This window comes from Ctenocephalides felis, unplaced genomic scaffold (genome assembly GCF_003426905.1).
Source record: "Ctenocephalides felis isolate EL2017-DRISC unplaced genomic scaffold, ASM342690v1 CF-g0.4_SCAFFOLD_01170, whole genome shotgun sequence".
NCBI classification, from domain to species: domain Eukaryota; kingdom Metazoa; phylum Arthropoda; class Insecta; order Siphonaptera; family Pulicidae; genus Ctenocephalides; species Ctenocephalides felis.
In genome coordinates this window covers 83,033,752-83,053,273 of record NW_020537324.1, presented here as the reverse complement: position 1 = coordinate 83,053,273, position 19,522 = coordinate 83,033,752, and the positions used below count along the sequence as shown (strand labels likewise).

At 30.8% G+C, this 19,522-nt stretch overlaps 1 protein-coding gene across 1 annotated transcript; it reads right to left on the bottom strand.

The window, feature by feature from the left end:
• Positions 1-1,695: 1,695 nt before the first annotated feature.
• Positions 1,696-17,189, bottom strand: LOC113367803 (high affinity cGMP-specific 3',5'-cyclic phosphodiesterase 9A-like). The gene is given in 13 exon segments (XM_026609383.1): positions 1,696-2,488; positions 3,933-4,121; positions 5,427-5,789; positions 5,850-6,034; positions 6,103-6,210; positions 6,212-6,265; positions 7,848-7,937; positions 8,013-8,139; positions 8,214-8,321; positions 8,383-8,534; positions 10,350-10,596; positions 14,609-14,717; positions 16,799-17,189. Coding segments are annotated over 13 exon segments (2,490 nt in total). The 5' UTR covers positions 16,863-17,189; the 3' UTR covers positions 1,696-1,794.
• Between the last annotated feature and the right edge of the window lie 2,333 nt (positions 17,190-19,522).

Here is a 19,522-nt window from a genome sequence, read left to right as displayed (position 1 = left end):
ATAATTAAAAATTATTTTTTAATACATTTATCTTCCAATAAAATCATTTTCAACCCCTTCAAACAATCCCTAAATTTTAAAAAAAATCACATTTCCTCTCCGTTTAATAATTAGGATCTTCTTTATTGACTGCTGTTACGTTTATTTTATTGAAACTAGAAATGTAACTTACACGATTACGTAACACTTACGTAACGTTCATATTATTAACGTTGCTGTTACGTTTCTCCGAATATGTTCAAAACATTTAAGAAAACTTTTGTTAAAAACAAGTGTTATAAATGATGACCCATTTATAACATTTAATTTTAATAAAAGTTTGCTAAAATGTTTTGATAGGATTCAACCATACGTAAAAAGATGTTGCGCATAATTAACATCAATGTTACGCTTTTGATAGCATGTACAAAATTTGGCATACTTCAGTAGTAATGCTTTAGAAAAGTATTAGTTTGTTTGAAAAACTTTAAAAGACATTTTTTTGTTATAATTAGTTCTTCTATTGATATCCGACGTTATTTTGAAAGAATAAAATTACACAACTGAGAAGGGGTGTCATCTCTCCTTCTCATTGTTTTCACTTTTGAATTTGAGGGTGAACCTAATTTCATGCAAATTGGAGCACAGTAAAAAAATCAGAGGTTATTTCTTTTTTCTTCTACGTTTAATAATTAGGATCTTCTTTATTGACTGCTGTCACGTTTGTGTTATTGAAATTAGAAATGTAACATACAGGATTACGTAACACTTACGTAATGTTTCACATAATTAACGTTGCTGTTACGTTTCTCCGGATATGTTCAAAACATTTAAGAAAACTTTTGTTAAAAACAAGTATTATAAATGATGACCCATTTATAACACTTGTTTTTAACAAAAGTTTGCTTAAATGTTTTGTTAGGATACAATTTTACGTAAAGAGATGTTGCGCATAATTAATATCAATGTTACGTTTTTGATAGCATGTACAAAATTTGGCATACTTTAGTAGTAATACTTTAGAAAAGTATTAGTTTGTTTGAAAAACTTTAAAAGACATTTTTTCTTATAATCAGTTCTTCTATCGATATCCGACGTTATTTTGAAAGAATAAAATTACACAACTGAGAAGGGGTGTCGTCCCCTCCTTCTCATTGTTTTTACTTTTGAACTTGAGGGTGAACCTAATTCCAAAAATTCAACAAACTGGAGCACAGTAAAAAAAATCAGAAATTATACCCTTTTTTGCTCTACGTTTACTGCACTAATTAAAATCTTCTTTATTGACTGCTGTCACGTTTATTTTATTGAAATTAGAAATGTAACTTACACGATTACGTAACACTTACGTAATGTTTCACACAATTAACGTTACTGTTACGTTTCTCCGAGTATATTGAAATATAAGCATTAGTTTGTTCAAAACTTTTAAGCAAACTTCTGTTTAGATGATGACCCATTCATAACACTTGTTTTTAACAAAAGTTTGCTTAAATATTTTGATAGGATTCAATTTTATGTAAAAAGATGTTGCGCATAATTAACGTCAATGTTACGTTTTAATTAGTATGTACAAAATTTGGCATACTTTTTCCACCAGGAACGGCAACTTAGCAAATACTAAAATTGTACGCATTAAATTTAAAAAAAAAAAACAAAACAAAAGTAATTTTGTTACATTCGAGTTACCTAAATGTTTTTTTTATCCCTTTACACCGTGTCCACTGGCATAGTTCTTCTATTCGAACAGCACCTACAGAATATATAACCAAAGCCACTCCGATCATCAAAAGCATCATCCAAACTGGTTCTTTGTCAAATTTCCACCTTTTCTTTATTATCCTTGGACTGATTATTATCAACGACATCAGTCAACACATCTATACTATTCGTCGTGTTCCTATCTTTATTGTACATTAAAATTTTCCAAGTCTTTCTCGCCTCGACACGTTTGCTTTTTGGTAAAGTCGACGCCCTGGTTGCTGTTAGATTGTTTTCTCGAAAAACATCATCACTCGTGTTATTGTTGCGACTTGTGTATTGTTTATCGAAACTTAGACTTAGGCGGTCTGTGAAATTTTTTAGACGTGCAAAAAGACTTCGGGGTGGTGCTGGTTGTTGCTGGATCAGTTCTTGTTTTACAGGTATGGTCTTGTCGATAGTTATCTCATCAAAATTCTGTTTGGTTGGGGAATCATCAGGATTTGGTGATAAAGCTTGTTGTTGGTCCTGAGATTTATCATCATTGGATTCTAATTTAGTTTCTACATCCTTTGGAACCTGGATGACACTTTGCTGAATATCAGACGTGGATAAGTTTGTTTTAGTATCGGTTTGATCTGGTGATTTAGTTTGCTTTACCGAGTCTGATCGTTTCTGGTCTTCCTCAGTTTCTGGTTCAAATTCTTCACTAATCTGTCGAACAGAATGAGATCCTGCTGAACCTTGAGATCTTTGACAAGTGTCGCTGCAAGGTGATCTTACACTGCCGTCACTATTACGAGCAACCCTAAAAATAAAATTGAACTAGTTGAAAGTGGCATTTAGCCTTGAGGCAAGTTGTATGAACTTCCCGAAATGTGAAAATTCAAAAACCGTTCGAAAGATATTAGTTGGGATTCGTTCTGATTTGTTTTTGGTAGAGATCGGCCGGGCCGTTTTCTTGTAATAAAGTGTTAAAATTTTTTTTGGCGATTTTTATGAATTTTTTTTTTTGACGTTAGATACCATAGTCTTCTAGATCGATATTGAAATTTAGATATTTAAATGAATTTATTAACTGTTTCGCTATCGCTTTCAATTAAATCTAAACATTGCCATTTCGAATAGACTTTTCTCAAACACATTTAAATTAACTGTAATTGTATTACAAAACCACGTGCTTGTATGCTCTAAAATTGTTGCTTATTATTTTAAATTTTAATGAATTGTTATTTTATTGATAATGTTTGACTCATCACATCACAAAAGCAACTTTTGACACAAATTTTGACTTTAAAACTTTCTCAAACTATGATGAGTCTTTAACATTAAACTATTTGTCGTAGAGCCGTAACATTTTAGTATGTTTTATAAAGCCATGATATCTGTTGACACAAAAAAAGATTATAGAAATCAGCCAAATTGTTTTTTTTTTCAGCAGTTAATTTTAAGAAAATGGCTCGGTAGATTTTTACCTAAAACTAATCAGTATCATTTCCCAACCAATATCTTTCGAAAAGTTTCTGATTTTTTAAAATCGATTCAGATTTGAGAGCTACAACGTGGACGAAAAATTTCTCAATTTTCTGCTATTTACAAAGAAACGGCTCAGCTGATAATCGCAGAAAACTGAGAAAAGATAATCCACATCAAAATACATAGATGGGCTTTTAAATTTTTGAAATCGGTTCAGGCGTTTTTAAAAAAACGTCGATGAAAGTTTTAATTTTGACAAACGCCAAAAAAACGATACTAATTTTTGCAAACTTTGAAGAATTTTAAAGCTAAACCAGTTGTCGTAGAGCCGTAATATTTTAGTATGATCTATAAGACTATGGTATCTATCGTCAAAAAAAATAGTAATAAAAATCGCCAAATTTTTTTAACACTTTATCACAAGAAAACGGCCCGGCCGATCTCTACCAAAAACTAATCAGCACGATTCCCAACCAATATCTTTCGAACGGTTTTTGAATTTTCGAAATCGAATCAGAATTGCGGGCTAAAACGTAGACGAAAATTTTATTATTTTCTGCACTCTTTGCTCCGTATCTCCGAAACGGCTGGACCTGCCTTTGCCAAAATCTAATCAGTACAACTCCCTATCAATAGAAATCGAATGCCAAAATGTTCAGAAACCTTCAAAACGTCGAGAAATGCAAAAATTTCCAATTTCGATTTTTGGACGATTACAATATCTTACCCTACCGGAATTTAAGAAATATGTTACTTAGTCGCTGATTATTTATTACCTGCAGCATCTGTTAGTATTTTCCAAAGTCTGGCAGTTTGAACAAAAGTTTCCGAGACTGCCTCCTGAAGAACTGGGCCCCAAAGAACCTCTTCGATAGTCATATTTTTGTAAATCCAAAGAATAAGATGCATTTCCGAATGCATGGCTTAGAGTACAACGTTCGTGGCTATTTTTGCGTGATGGGATACTAAAATAAAGTAAATGTAATTGTAAAACATCGATCAAATCTTATATATAAAAATGAATTGCAAAATGTGTTGGTAAGCGCATAACTCAACAACGCATAGACCAATTTGGCCAATTTTTTTTTTAAAATGTTTGTCAAAGTTCAAGGATGGTTCTAGCGACGAGAAAAAGTCGAATAATTGCCCGGAAAACCTTAAAAACAGACTTTTTCTTTTTCACATACAAACGTTTTCTAACTAAAACGTAGAATCAATTTGAGCTTTATTGCCATTATATAAAGTTTATATTAAATCACAAGCAACCACTGTTTATTCCTCCTAAACGATTATTCGGATTTTGATAAATCTTTCTGAAGTTTGTTAAGGAAATTTTCTAGGATATATGTGATTATGTAGTACTGGGATGTATGTGCAATATTGTAGAAATAAATGGAAAAAATTGCAAAAAACGACATGTCATTGTTTGCATTCAAAACAAATGAAAACTATCATCTGCCAAAAATTTCAATTTACTTATGAACCTAGACAATATTAGAATATGTATAATAAATTTATGATTATGAATAAGAAAAATTAAATGTCTACATTATTATTGCCAAAAAGCAGCTGAGATGTGCCAGAAATTAAAATAATATAAAATACAGTATATGATACACATATGAACAAGATATGACAAATTAATTCACTTGAAATATGAAATTAAGTATTAATCAGGGCCGGTCCTACCTTTAATGCGATGCATGCGAAAAATACAAGCGCACGCCTTAGGGGGCGCCAACACAAGATTCGGATATTTAATTTTCAATATAGTTTTTTTTTAATATATAATTTCTTTGCATCTTTTACTAATCTTTCTACAAAGTTTTTAAAATTCGTAAAAAAATCACTTTATAACAACAAATGGGAAAGTAAAGATGAATACATACAATTCGACCCTCACGATATCGATTAGGAGAAGTTAAAGATGCAATTTTGGATATCATAAATAATAAAAAAATGAAATTAATTTAATCCAACATGAAGTACCAGTGTTATGTTATAGTTATTGTTATGTTTACCGTTTAAGAGACTTCAATTTCCAATTTAGTGCGGGAATTGAGACTCATCGTTTTATTTAAAGCAGTTCTACATTTAACATCGCTCATATTATAAATGTATATGCATTTCGGCGTGAAGAGTAATTTAATAAGCAATAATTATCATTTTTAGGTAAACGGTAAATATTAGTATATTATATTAAAAAATTGTAGACAAAGATACAGTACAACCTCTGTCGGGTCATCTAGTTATTAATATTAATCTCTTACCCAATCCTACTATTCCTCCTATCCATGCTACTGCCACCGCCCTCCGTAGCAATTTTGAACTTCAAAGTCTTCTCCGAAACCTCAACCTCCGTCGCAGTCTCCGAGTCCCCGCTATCGTTCTCCTCAAAATCATCATCAACTGCTCCTTCCCTACCATCATCTGCATCAATTTCATCACCTTCATCCATCCTCCTGTTTTTCATAAACCTCTCGATATCATGAGTCGAAGGAATATGGTGATCCTGAGCCATCTCAGGGGTGACAGTCTTGCTGGCAGGATCGATTGTTATAACTTGATTGTCATCTATGTGAGTCTCGGTGCTTCGAGATATCGACAAAGACATTCTTGGAACCAAACTGCGCCTGGAATGAATCTGATGTTAGATTTTCTATTGGTGCGTTGCTCTTGTGGAGCAGACTTACCTTGATCGGACGTTGTGAGTGGTCTGTGGGCCTGTTTGAGAACCTGTGGGGGAGTGGATGCTTTGGGAAGCGTTTGCGGGTTCTAAGCCATCTCCTAGAGATTTTCTAGACCTGCCTTCCCTTGTTGCTTCGTTAAGTCGTCGGTAATACTCTAGAGCGTCTCGCACGGGTTGGACGATCAAATCCTGGTAAATGATTTATTAATTAAATTTAGTTTGCTATAAAAAATATAATATGATCTTATTTTACCTACCTGTAATTCTGGCATGTGTTTCACCCAAGCTTCAAACAAAGGTAATAACACAAGTCCGATAAACCTGACTTGACTTGAAGGCTTGCTGACTTTATCAGGATCCATAAAGAAGCGTTACGGGAAGACCTCCTGTTTTTCCTGCAGCACTTTGAGCAAAAAATTCCTAGAAAAACATTAAATGGAAATTGAACTATGGTGCATGGCATCGTGCCTTAGAGCAAATTGCTGAAAACTTCCCGTACAAAAGTTAAAATTTTAAAAAAAATTCAATTTTCTTTTAGAGAGATTTTGAGATTTTTTAAAACTTTTGAAAATAATTGACTTTTTTAAAAATTCGATTTTTTATTACATTTAACTTTTTGGGAATTTTGAACCTTCTTTTTCAAAGCAATCGCAATACGCTAACTGCGTAGAAACGAAATATCGAAGCGTGGGCGCCGCTTTTCAGTATTACGGATAAATATTGGTACAGAACCCATAAAAAGTAAACAAAATTGTTCTTATTATCAAAATATCTATAAATATGTGATAATTCGATGTGCATATGTCTAATGATCATTTTTGTCCGTTAAATGGCATTTATTTCACTTTTTTTATTGTATCTCCGAAACCGCTAGACCTGTGTTTCCCAAAAATTCCATCAGTTCTTCCATTTTGTTAATACAAATAAAATGGTTTCTGAATCATTCAAATCGGGCGCTCTGCTCTTTTTGCATTTTTGCCCTGTATCTTCGACGAAAATTTTGTATCCGAACACACACACACGCACACACACCGGCATGCCAATCTTTTTTATTAACTTCCCGTAGGGCAAGTAATAGTAATCGCAAAAAAAATCGAAAATGAAAATTTTTATATATCTTTACGTTTCAGAGGTTTCTGAATATTTTAGCATACCTTAGAAAAAATGGATGTGTTGTGTGTGCGTGTGTGTGTGTTCGGATACAAATTTTCGTCGACGATTCGGGAACACGGATGAAGCGATTTTAATAATTCAAAAAGCATTCGATGCGTATTGATAAGACGACGTGTAGATTAGTTTTTGGCGAAGGCAGGTCTAGCCGTTCAAACATTTTACTTGTATTAACAAGATGAAGAACTGTTCATATTTTCATAAAGGCAGGTCTATCGGTTTCGGAGATCTAATAAAAAAAGTAAAAAAAAATGCCATCTGGCGGTCAAAAATGATCATTAGACATATGCACATCAAATTATCAGATATTTTATAGATTTTTACAATAAGTATGAATTTTGTTTACTTTCCTATCAGTTCCGTACCAATGTTTATCCGTTAGACGGCGGCGCGGCGCTTACGCGCTTCGATATTTCGTCTCTATGTAGTTAAAGCAGTACGATTGCTTTGAAAAAAAGTTCGGAATTTCCAAAATATTTAAAAATAAATTTTTCTTCAAAAAGTTTTTTTTTTTGTAAAGTAAATTTTTGACAAAAATTTATAGTTTCTCAAAAATCTAATTTTTTCAGAGTAAATTTTTTTCAAAAATGTTAATCTTTAAAAAAAAAAATTTTTTTTTGTAGTTCCAGCAATTTGCCTTAAGGCACGATGCCATGCGCCCCACTAGTTTTTTTTAATTACAATATTTGTTACAACTGCTAAATAATTTAACATCTAGTAACAATAATGAATAATCACGTAAATTTAAATAAAAAAAAGTACAAAATAAAGGATAGTATTTTCATTGTCAATAATTCAAAAAAATAACAAGTAATTAAAACTAAAAGTTTACCTGTAATAGCCTATCCAGCCAAGGTTCGGCAACATCTATTGGTCGAGCTTCATTCGATATATCTGCCACTTTGATCATCACCATCGATAACTAAAATAAGAAATTTTTTTTTATAATATATGCGTGAATAATACTAAAAATAATTTATGTATTACCAGTACCTACCAGATTTGTGTGTGTTTTATTATCATAATCAAAACAAGGAGTGACGTCCCGAAACTGGGCTAAGATTTCATTGTGCCTTGCCATATCCGTTGCCAAGATACATCGAATGATGCCCTCTCGAACTTGCCTTGATAGAAAAAAAAAATAACAATGAAAAAATATAAATACGACAATCAAATTAAGTATTTGTCCATTACTTACCTATAAGTATCCGATGGAAGTCCTTCTAATATATTACATTCAGCTAACTCTAATATCCTAAATGCTACAGAGCAATGATGATTTTCCAAGGGCGAAATATCGTTATATCTATAACGATAAATGCATAATGTAAAATATATTCTGTATATATTATGATCTTTTATCTTACCTAATGGCCAATTCCGTTCTGGCATTTATTTGATAAATATTATTATAACCGGGATGATCCAAGTCGTGGCAAATGCAAGAAACTAGAAGGACTAGGACTTCCAGGTGGCCCAATCGGGATATGAGATCAACTTTCCAGGCCATCGAGTACATCTAAAAAAAAGATGAAAAAGTGTGATGAAATTTTTGAAAAAAGATTATTTATTATTTGAACTTATGAAAATATTGATGAAATATCAATAGTTGGAAGATTGTGGATTATCACTATTATCAGACTGATATTACTGTCACGATAGGGATCAATTAAGAAAAATGGTGGGCTTAAATTAGACTAGTGGCATCGTGTCTTAAGACAAATTTCTGGAACTTTCCGTACAGTAACGAAATGTTCGAAAGTTTTTAAATGTTTTCGAATAGATTATTATAAATACTGTAAAATTGTCTAATATTTATAAGAGTTATATAAATGGAATTACAAAGTTAAAATAATTTATTTAAAGTATATAAGTGAGCTTTAGAACTTTAGCCAGAATTAAAATTAAAATCTCAATTATTTTCGATATACAAAAAAAATTGAGAAAAAGAAATTAGAAAAAAAGATTTTGAAATATTTTTTTTTCCAAAAGCAATTGTTTTGTCAATACAAGCAGAAAGTTTTTTAGATCATTCAAATCGGACGCTTAGTTCACTCAAAAACTGCCATTTTTTGCACATTTAGCTCTGTATCTTCGAAATGGCGGGACCTGTCTTTTGCAAAAACTAGTCACCTCTTCTCCCAATCATTACAAATTGAATGTTTTCTTAGATCATTCAAATCCGATACTCCGTACTCTCAAAAACTCGATTTGTATTTTCTGCACTCTTTGCTCCGTGTCTCCGTAACGGCTAGACCTGCCTTTGCCAAAAACTAATCAGCACATCTCGCTATCAATAGAGATCGAATGTTTTTTAAACCATTCAAATCGGTTGATCCGTGCGCCCGAAAACGTGGACGAAAAAATGCGAATATATAAAACACACACACACACATACACATCCATTTTTTCTGAGGTATGCCCTTGGCTTATAAATGTTCAGAAACCTTCAAAACGTCGAGAAATGCAAAAATTTTCATTTTCGATTTTCCGGCCCATTACTATAACTACCCTATGGGAAGTTAATTAAAATTGTTCTAAATAAATTAAACTCGGGGTTCTGTTTAATTGTTTTTAGAACTAAAATTGACATTAACAAGTATGTCTTTATTTTTTTATTTGATTGAAAAAAATTATATTTAAAAATGTATTATTTTTATTTATTCGAACTCTTTTCTTTCGCTATCATAAAAATATTTATATTCTCATGTGTGAAAATGATGCATGAATAACAGATCAACTATTATTTCTTTGTTCTACTAATTAAAATTAAATTAAAGTTTCCTATTCATAAAATTGAACATTAAATAAATTCAATCAAAACTGCTTTAAACACTATATTTGCCAAAAATTTATTTTGTTGTTACAGAATATTTGAGCAAAAATTGATTTTTTATATAAAATTCGAAAACTGGTTAAAACGGGTTTTCTGAAAAATTCACAATTCGAAAACCGGTTTTCTGGGAAACTTACAATTCGAAAACCGGTTTTCTGAAATGTCGGTTTTTGTATAAACCCTACTTTGCACCCGGGGCATAAAATAAGGACTCTACTGACAAGAAACTGATAAAATTGTACATTTCGAACAAGGAAAATAAATAATTGAAGAAGTATTGCGGACTTTTCGGATAAAGAGAAAAGTATTCCACTGTCTGGGAAAAACTAGTACATAAGAGAGGAGTGTCTTCTGCAGGCAGAGGAAATGATAGGAAAACTGAATGAACTAGGACCCATGACTAGACTACTAGAAGAAAACATGAAAAAAATTTGAAGCACAAGTCCAGTACCACAAAAGTATCTAAGTACTTCGAAGATGATTTCCTATTTCCCTTACCATTTGTGCGACGCAGAAGCAATGCCGAAAGTTATGAAACGGCACCTCGTTGTAATGCTTATAGACTTCGTACAAAAACTGGCGAAGAACGGCATCCTTTATCCGAAACGTTGAAGTCAATTCCAATTCCGTGAACATTCCGTGGAGCAGGAGCAGCAGCTGCTCGTCCGACCAGGCGTAGCTGTCGAAGGCGGGCAGCCGCAGCGACTGCAGAGTCTCCTGGGAAAACGTCGCACTCGCCGTGTCACTGGGGGAAAAAATAGAAAAAAAATTAATAATTATAAAAATAATAAAATCAATAAAAATGGCATTAAAAGTCGCAGATATTCGGAAAATGCATTGCATTGTTCAGGATTGAACAAAAACCGCCGTCATAGAACTTCTGTATAAAATGGAGCTCTCGATCAAATGATTCGGTAAAACTCGAAAACGGCTAAAGCGATTTGGCCAGTCTTGGTCTTGAAAAATTCGTGCCAATCCAGAGAAGGTCGGAAAGGTGAGATAATATTACAAAATTGCGTAGAAACTTTATATTTTTATTTAAAATTTTTTGTAGAAGCGTAATTTAAATGAAACAATGGACGCTGGCTAATACGTCAAATGTCAAACGTTTTTGACAGACATTTTACGTGAATATTATTAAATTATGATCAAATTGTAATAAGTAGTTTTGTTTGTAGTTTTATATATACACAAAAACGTTATTAAACGGGCCGTAAGTGTTACTAGAAACTCAAAATATCAACTTTTTTGAAATGTTAATATGCAAAATGCACTTTTTGGCATATTTTTCTAAAACACCGCGCTCGGAAAGATCTCATTTGTATAATTAAATATTCATTGGTATTTATGAAACATTTTCTAAGTTATATTATTTTTCATTTATGCTATTTTCAGATTCAGAACCTAAATTTTTATCGATCAAATAGACATTTTGTCGAATAACATTTTCCCAGTTATAATTTCCCAGAATTTATCCAAGAATAGATAGTGATAAATAGATAATATATGAAGGTCCGGGGTTAAAAAGGTCCACCAGCGATGTGTCAAAAACCAGTAAAGTCAAGTATTGTTTAACAACAATATTTGAAAGTAGAGGGAAAAAGATGTATAACCAGTAATAACCTTGATTCTTATGACTTTACTATCGGGAGATAAACGGTAATCTTTGAAAATCCACAACTAAAGTATTTCCTTTTGTTGTTAGTTTTTTGGATTATGAGCTCTGTGATTTAGTTCACGAGACCTTAATATAAATTTTATATTAAGTATATAAACTATACACTATTTAATTGTTTTATAAAATGTAATGTCAATTTTGAGTGAGATTTAACAGTTTTCTTTATATACCAACTTTAAAAACTTACATTTGTGTGGGGCAACAATGACCAACTGAACATTGACCACCGCTGAAGACTAAAAAAGACTTGGATTGAATTATACCATATTTTTATAGAAAGTGTATAAAACTTCCTGTTTGATTGTATTAACAAAATATGGACAAACGAATATTGTTATTATAAATTATATAATTCATTATTATACCAGTAGACTTTGGGGTTTATTGTGTTTATAATACCTCATTGTCTGTACCATTCAAACAATACATCCTTACACTCCTAAAATAAAGTATTATTTTTTTTGATTCTCTAGAAATTGTTTAGAAAATACCTAACTTAGCAAAACAAAGTTTGTCGGGTCAGCTAGTTATATATAAAATTCTTCTTTGATGATGTATATAAATATACTCCTCCTAAACGATTATTCGGATTCTGATAAACCTTTCTAAAGTTTGTTGAGAATTTTTTTTTAGGATGTCATTATAAAAATATTGTAATATTTTCTGCAATATAAATGGAAAAAAATGCAAAAACGACATGTCATTGTTTGACATTAAAAATATTTTATACATTGTTTGGCATTGAAAACAAATAAAAACTGTCATCTGCCAAAAATTTCAATTTACTTACGAGCCTAGACAATATTAGAATATGTATAATAAATTCATGATTTTTAATAAGTTGTAGTTTAACTCAGCTCAAGGACCTGTCCAAAGACTTTATTGTATTATTGATAGATATTTTTTATTGCTTTATAAAGTGTTTGTGAGAAAATGTAAAAAAAAGATTTCGATCTATATAGTTGTCTCTTGGACGTAGAAAACACGATGAAAATAGTCGGGCAATTGACCTGACAATGGGAGACATTAAATTGTAATGCTCTACTGCAACGATTTAATGGAAATTTCCTTTTATTTTAAGTATATACATCTGTATTGCGCCAGACTGTAATTTAAAGAAGTCTATACACGAATATAAAAAATATATCATAGTAATAGAGAAGTTTTTTTGAGAAGCTCTAAGTATTAATTAATCATATAATACTTATGTTATTGGTTTTGAAAATGTTTAGTGATACTTATATGCATTTTCAATATTACTCTTACCTTACTGTAAAATATTTTTTTTATTGCTCTGTAAATTTTAAATATTTATTATACCATATTTTGTGTTATAATCTGTAGACGTATTAAAGTTATTAATATAAAAACAAATTAGGTTTAAAATGATTTTAAATAAAATTTTTAGTCTCTACATAACTCATTTTCTGAGCATAAACAATTTAAACAACAAAAATCACACAAACAGCAAACAATGAATAATATATAAGTCACTTTAACATAACTTATAATAAATATTTTTTGAAAAATTATTATAAAATTTAATAAAAACATAAACTTAACAATTCTACTGAACATGGTAAATTAACCTGACTTTAAGACTCATACTGATGTAGTTAAACAAACTTATTTTTCTTAGTAAAAACTATTTTATAAATCAGGGCTACTCAACAAATTTAGCACAATGATAACACTATTTTTTTTTAAAACAAAAATTCTTTTTAATATCGAACGCCTTAGAAATCTGGTCAGATTCATTCAATCAGATTAAATAATTTTAAAAAATCCTAGACAATTTAAAACTATGTTTACAGAACACATTAACGCTTTGAAACACAATATTGATTTTTCTAGTTTTTAAATTCAATGTTAGTTAGATTGAGTGAAGGCAAAGACTATAGTCGAAACGTGTGGATTTTATAATAATTTTTTGAAAAAATTCATGTTTTTTTAACTGTAGAAAGATCTTTTATAATCCATTATTGATTTCTGAATTTATAGAAAGTTAAATTGAAAACAACATAATTCTCTTCATTCCTATCACACACGATATCGATTTATATTGGTTAAACTAACCAAAATTCAATGAAACGACTTCAGCAGTAAAAAAATAATTTAAAAAAATCCTAGACAGTTTAGAACAATGTTTACAGAACATATCAACGATTTAGAACACAATATTGTTTTTTTTAGTTTTAAATTCAATGTTAGTTAGATTGAATGAAGGCAAGGACTATAGACGAAACGTGTGGATTTTATAATAAATATTTAGAGAGATTCATGTATTTTTAAGCCATAAAAAATATTTTATAAGCCATTATTGACTTCTGAATTTAGAGTAAGTTAAATTTAAAGAGCATAATTACTTTTCCTCCTATCACTCACAATAGCAATTTATGCTTCTTTATTAAATTATAACAATCTGTTTCCTGTCCATTAAATTTCTCCTCAAACAATTCCTAGTCGAATTACGTCTTCCAACTTTTCCAACTATATTCTTAAATCCGCAATTCTCAAATGAATTCTTAAATTGTTAAGAAAACATGCGGAAAAGCGAATCTCTCGTAGAAAAACGACGGGAAAACAATATTTCTGCTTCGACGTAAGGGCTGTCTAATCTAAATTGACGTATGAGGTAAAATCTCGGGGGACGGATGCACGAGAGCGTCTTAGAGCTTTTGACGTAACGCACACGTAACACGAACGTAACCGAGACGATGTAGGTACATAGACAGACGGATGGGTATTTATAAATGTTCGGTTTGACGTTATCATTTTTTACGAGATGATCATTGTAAATGATGTATATATATATATATATATTCATATATATATATATATATATATATATATATATATATTGCAGAACAAAAAAATCAATCAAAGTCGAGTTGATATGTCTAGTGGTTTCAAAAAATCAGATTACATTCCCGTCATCCCCTGAAAGAACCCTTCGGTATACGTCCACCATATATAATACGTCTAAACATAGAAATATCGTGGAAAATTTATTATTTAATATAAGTATCGACTAGACTAAATAAATATGGATTATATAGATATATAAAAGTATATTTACCATATCATTGTAAATTTGGCTTTGACCTCTGTGTGTTTGGGCAGACTGATTCTCCTCCTTGAAAATTGTTCCCTGAACGCACCAGCGCAATGGACACCCACACCGCAACCTAAAAAAACGACACAAATTTAATAAATGATATATAGTATATATATACATCTTATGAAATTTCGATATCACTCCGAAACGGCTTTACCGATTTTTACCGAATTTTATTTAGAAATTCGTATTCAGAAGGTCTGAAAATCGACTAGATAAGTCTAGGTCTAGGCGTGCGTTTAGCCTAATGGTAAAATAAGACACTCTACAAAAAGAAAATGATTTTTAATTTAATTATATAAATTTGAAGCTTTTAAAAATGAATAATATAATCTGAAGTAAGGATATAGTTTGTGTTCATTCATCTTTAACCCGAAAAGAATCATAGTTTCAGGTTGAGCGCACGTTTGGCTTACCGGTTAGAAATAAGACAATCGTCGAAAAGCAAATGTTTATTAATTCATTTAGCTAAATTTAATAAATTAAAATAAATTGTATTAGATAAAATTAATCTCTTGGGGTGTTATAATCAGGCATAACTCAAATTATTTTAATGAAAAAAAATGTAAGTTACAATGTCACAATGCTCGTTCCCTCCAAAACGGTTTTGCCCATTTTTACCAAATTTTATATTCGTATTCGTATTCGTATTCATATTCCTAAGTGATAAGGGCTATTCACCCTTATTTTTTAGACCCATTTTTTTGTTTATTTTTTGTGTGGCATTAAAAAATACATACCACCCAAAATTTTTACTTTTTCATCATCAACCCCTATTTTTTTTTATAGCCATTTAAGTAATTAATTCAATAAAACATTTTTTTTTGTTTATTTTTTTATAATGTGGCTTTAAAAAATACATAAAACTTAAAATTTTTACTTTTTCATCATCACCCCTATTTTTTTTTAGTCATTTTAGTAATTCAAACATTTTTTCAGTCCAATATAGAATATTTTTGACATAATTTAAGTTCTGATTTTTTACTTTAAAGAAAAAGCTTAAATACTTTTAAAAACCAATTTATTTTTATTATGGGTTGTCCAACTCTACTAATTTATAGTTTTGCGGTCAATTCTCTTCATTTTACATAAATACATACAATTTTTTCCCTCAAAACACTATTTATTTTTTATCAAAGGTTATCCACCCCTAACATTTTTTTTTAATATTGGGATCAATTTTCTGTATTTTAATTTTCTATAATTGAAAATACATGAAACTCATTTTACTTCGAAAAAGTTCGAAGGTTTGCTCTAGCAAAGACTATTATATTAATATGACCTAGGACCATTTATATGTGGCATGCTTTGCAGTAGGTAAACTATTCATATATTGTTAACTGCCTCTTGCACTTATATACACATTTGCCATCATCTAGTTATTTTTATACTAAACATTTCATACTAGAAATATTTTTTATGTAAAACAACGCTTGCCGGGTCAGCCGTAGTCAAAAAATGTCTTCATTATCAGACGTTTCGGGTCCTGATTTGACCCATCTTCAGTGCGTACAAATAATTAAAAAAAACATAGAAAAAACACAAAAATATGATACACCAATTAATATCACAACGCCTTTTGTAATAAATATTAAATTAATAAAATTAAAAATAAAATAAATGAAAAGATTTACAAAGCTCTTCCCATCGAGACAAGTTTTGGATTTGGAATTTGTTAAACAAATTATCATATTTTTTGTCTTTTTTTTTGTTTTTTTTTTTAATTATTTGAAGAGTGTGCGAAAAAAAGGACTTTACTGACATAATCCTAAAAGAAAAGGAAACTTAATCGGATAATATCTGCAAAAAGAGTGCCTCCTGCACGATCGTCCTTGTAAAATAGAATGCAAATGATTGACGACTTATGCGAGAAGAGGAAATATAGGGAATTGAAATCCTAAGCACAAAACCAGGAAGCATAAAAATAGCAGTTTGTAAAGAAAAAATCATAGAAATGATAAAAAAGTGATCAATAGTCGTCAATTAATTGTAATAAAATGACAATAGGAAAAATAAACAAGGGAGGTGAAGCAAATCATTGATTTTGTGGTGCACTCACACCATGGACCTGCCTTCGGGCAGATTACTACTTATATATATATATATATATATATATATATATATATACAATTGTCTGTCCATTCTATTTACCTATCCATTCGGCTCCGATCTCGTTAGCCCTCGTCGTCAGCGCCTGTATCCTCGTGCTCAGCATTTCGAGCTGCTTGATCAGCCTCTCCTGTTCGTCCCTCTTCTCCCTCTCCTCCTCCGAATAGCTCCTGGCGACCTCCAAATCCTTGGAAGCCCTACTAATACTAATAATTTGATTGTCCTTCGCTCCAGTAGTATCACAGTGATTTTTATTATTTAATTGCTCCCTTGAACCATCCTTATTACCGCCTCTTTGATTACCACTCAGCCTATCCAACCCTTCTTCCTTTTCCTCCCTTATATCACAGTTGCTGTTATGACTAGAATTCGAACCGTGACTAGTGGCGGTGATGGGCGATTGATTCTGTTGTTTGGGGCTCTTCAGGACGCCTTCGTGAAACGATGGCTTCGATGGCAGACCGGTTCGCAGTGGGAATAGGCAACGTTCTAGTGATATTATTTTCTGTAAGATGACGTCTAACTCGTGCGACAGTTCGGAGTTGATGAATTTCGAGGCCGGTGATGAGATTTTTGATGCATTTGGCGATACTGGGTATTTTGATACCTGGGGAAAGGATAATTGATAATTGTAAAAAAATTACATTAATATATACTAAGGTGACCATACGTCCCGATTTGGCCGGGACAATCCCGGATTTCCACATTGTGTCCCGTTTTTTTTTAAATGCATTATTTGTCCTGGATTTAGATCTATTGTCCTGGATTGTCCCGGGTTTTCAATAAGTATAGACTTAAATTGAATTTTTGCCCTCATTTGATAATAAAACTACAACTATGACATCAAATATCTGAAAATGTTATGTGAAAAAATATGCTCATAAAAAACCTGTTATGAATGAAAAAATTACTGAATACAAAATTCTAAAGGCGGTTTAAAATAGCCTCTTACATTAATAATATCGACAAAAAATAACAAAAATTATGAAAACGTTTTAACTGATGCCTGGAATAAGTGCTATTTTTTTAATTAGCACTTACGCTTTTATAATTATATAAAAAATTAAACGAAGAAGTATTATAAAAAGTTTGAAAGCGGAAAAGAAAAGATATATTATAACATATAATCGAATAATAAAGTTTCTACTAAAAGTCAGTAATGATGTTTATTGCATTCTTCAAGAGTATTTGTTATTTTAAAGTACCCCCCCCTGCCCCCTTGTACTGTCCCGGATCACCATAACTGAGAAATTGTAAACAAATTCAATTCGATTATTCGATTTTTTGTTTTGATTATTTGGTATCCTCATCAAATCAACAACTCTGATGCGATAGAGAAGGTTCAGCGAAAATTTCTGAAATATCTCTATTATAAAACAAATAAAATTTACCCTGAACGTGGCTTTGACCACAACACTCTACTAAAAGAATTTGGTATTCCTTCCCTTGCCTCACGTCGATTTATCTGCACAATTATGTTCTTATTTAAACTTTGCAATAATTATATAGACTGCCCTCTTATTCTTAATCAACTATCCTTTAACGTTCCAAGGCTATCTACGCGTTCACAATTATTTTTCAATTATCCTACTCCTAAATCTAATTCTCTCTTAAATTCGCCTATTTTACATGTCCTCTAACTTTAACTTAATTAATAATAAAATAGATATTCACCACACTTCACCTAATCAAATAATCTCCATCTGCACAAGTTAACCTTTTTATTTTTTTTTCAAATATCTCATTATTTTATCTTATTCTGTTTATAAATAATATTGTTACATTCTGCATTATATGTAATTTTATGTTAACCATTTTATGTTAATAACTATATATTGTAATTTTGTATATATTTTAATTGTTATTCATTATTTTAATTGTATTTTTAAATTCTCTTGGAAGAAATCTGTGGGCTATATATTCAAATAAATAAATAAATAAATAAATAACTAAAAATTAACGTCTCGGTTTTTACTTGAAAAAATATGGTCACCTTATAAATACTGCACTTAAATAATATTTTATTATTACCTGCAGATGATAATTTTGACCCTCAGTCTTCAAATTCGGCGTGATTTGAACGCAACGTCCTGATTGGTCGTACAGTTTGATGACGTCACTTGCAGAAGCTCCAGAAGCTGATCTTAGAACCTCTAGAAAATAGAATTGCATTTATTATTATAAAAGCAAAGATTTATTAAAAAAGTACTTTAATTTACATTTTATTAATTCATTTATTGTTGAAGGTATTTAAGAAATCATAACTAATATATTGATCATATTAACTTATATAACCATCAAAAACATCAAGTTTCTTAGAGGACGTCCATTTATCATGTGATCGATTTTTTAAGGATTTTGGGACCCCCCCTGCTGATATGTAGTGATATTAGAAATTATCCCACCTCCCCCACCGAACACTAGGTAATTTTAGTTACAAAAAAAAAAGAAAAACTTTTGCATTTTTTTTTAAAACAGTTTATTTTTTTTTAAACTCATGTGAAAAATAAATATATGTAATAACTTATTATACCCCTCCCTTCACCATGTGATTTTTCGTGATTTTTTGTCGAACCACCCCTTCACCTAAAAACCTCACTAATAAACGCCTCCTTAATAGTTCTATTTTAGAATTAGATTTTATTTTAAAAATTAGACAGTAATGAAGAGCCTAGAAACTTTTACTAACATCTTCAATAAGTTTATGCCTTACGAGAAAAAGAATAATATAATTTCAAGAAAGAATCAAATTATTTGACTAATGTT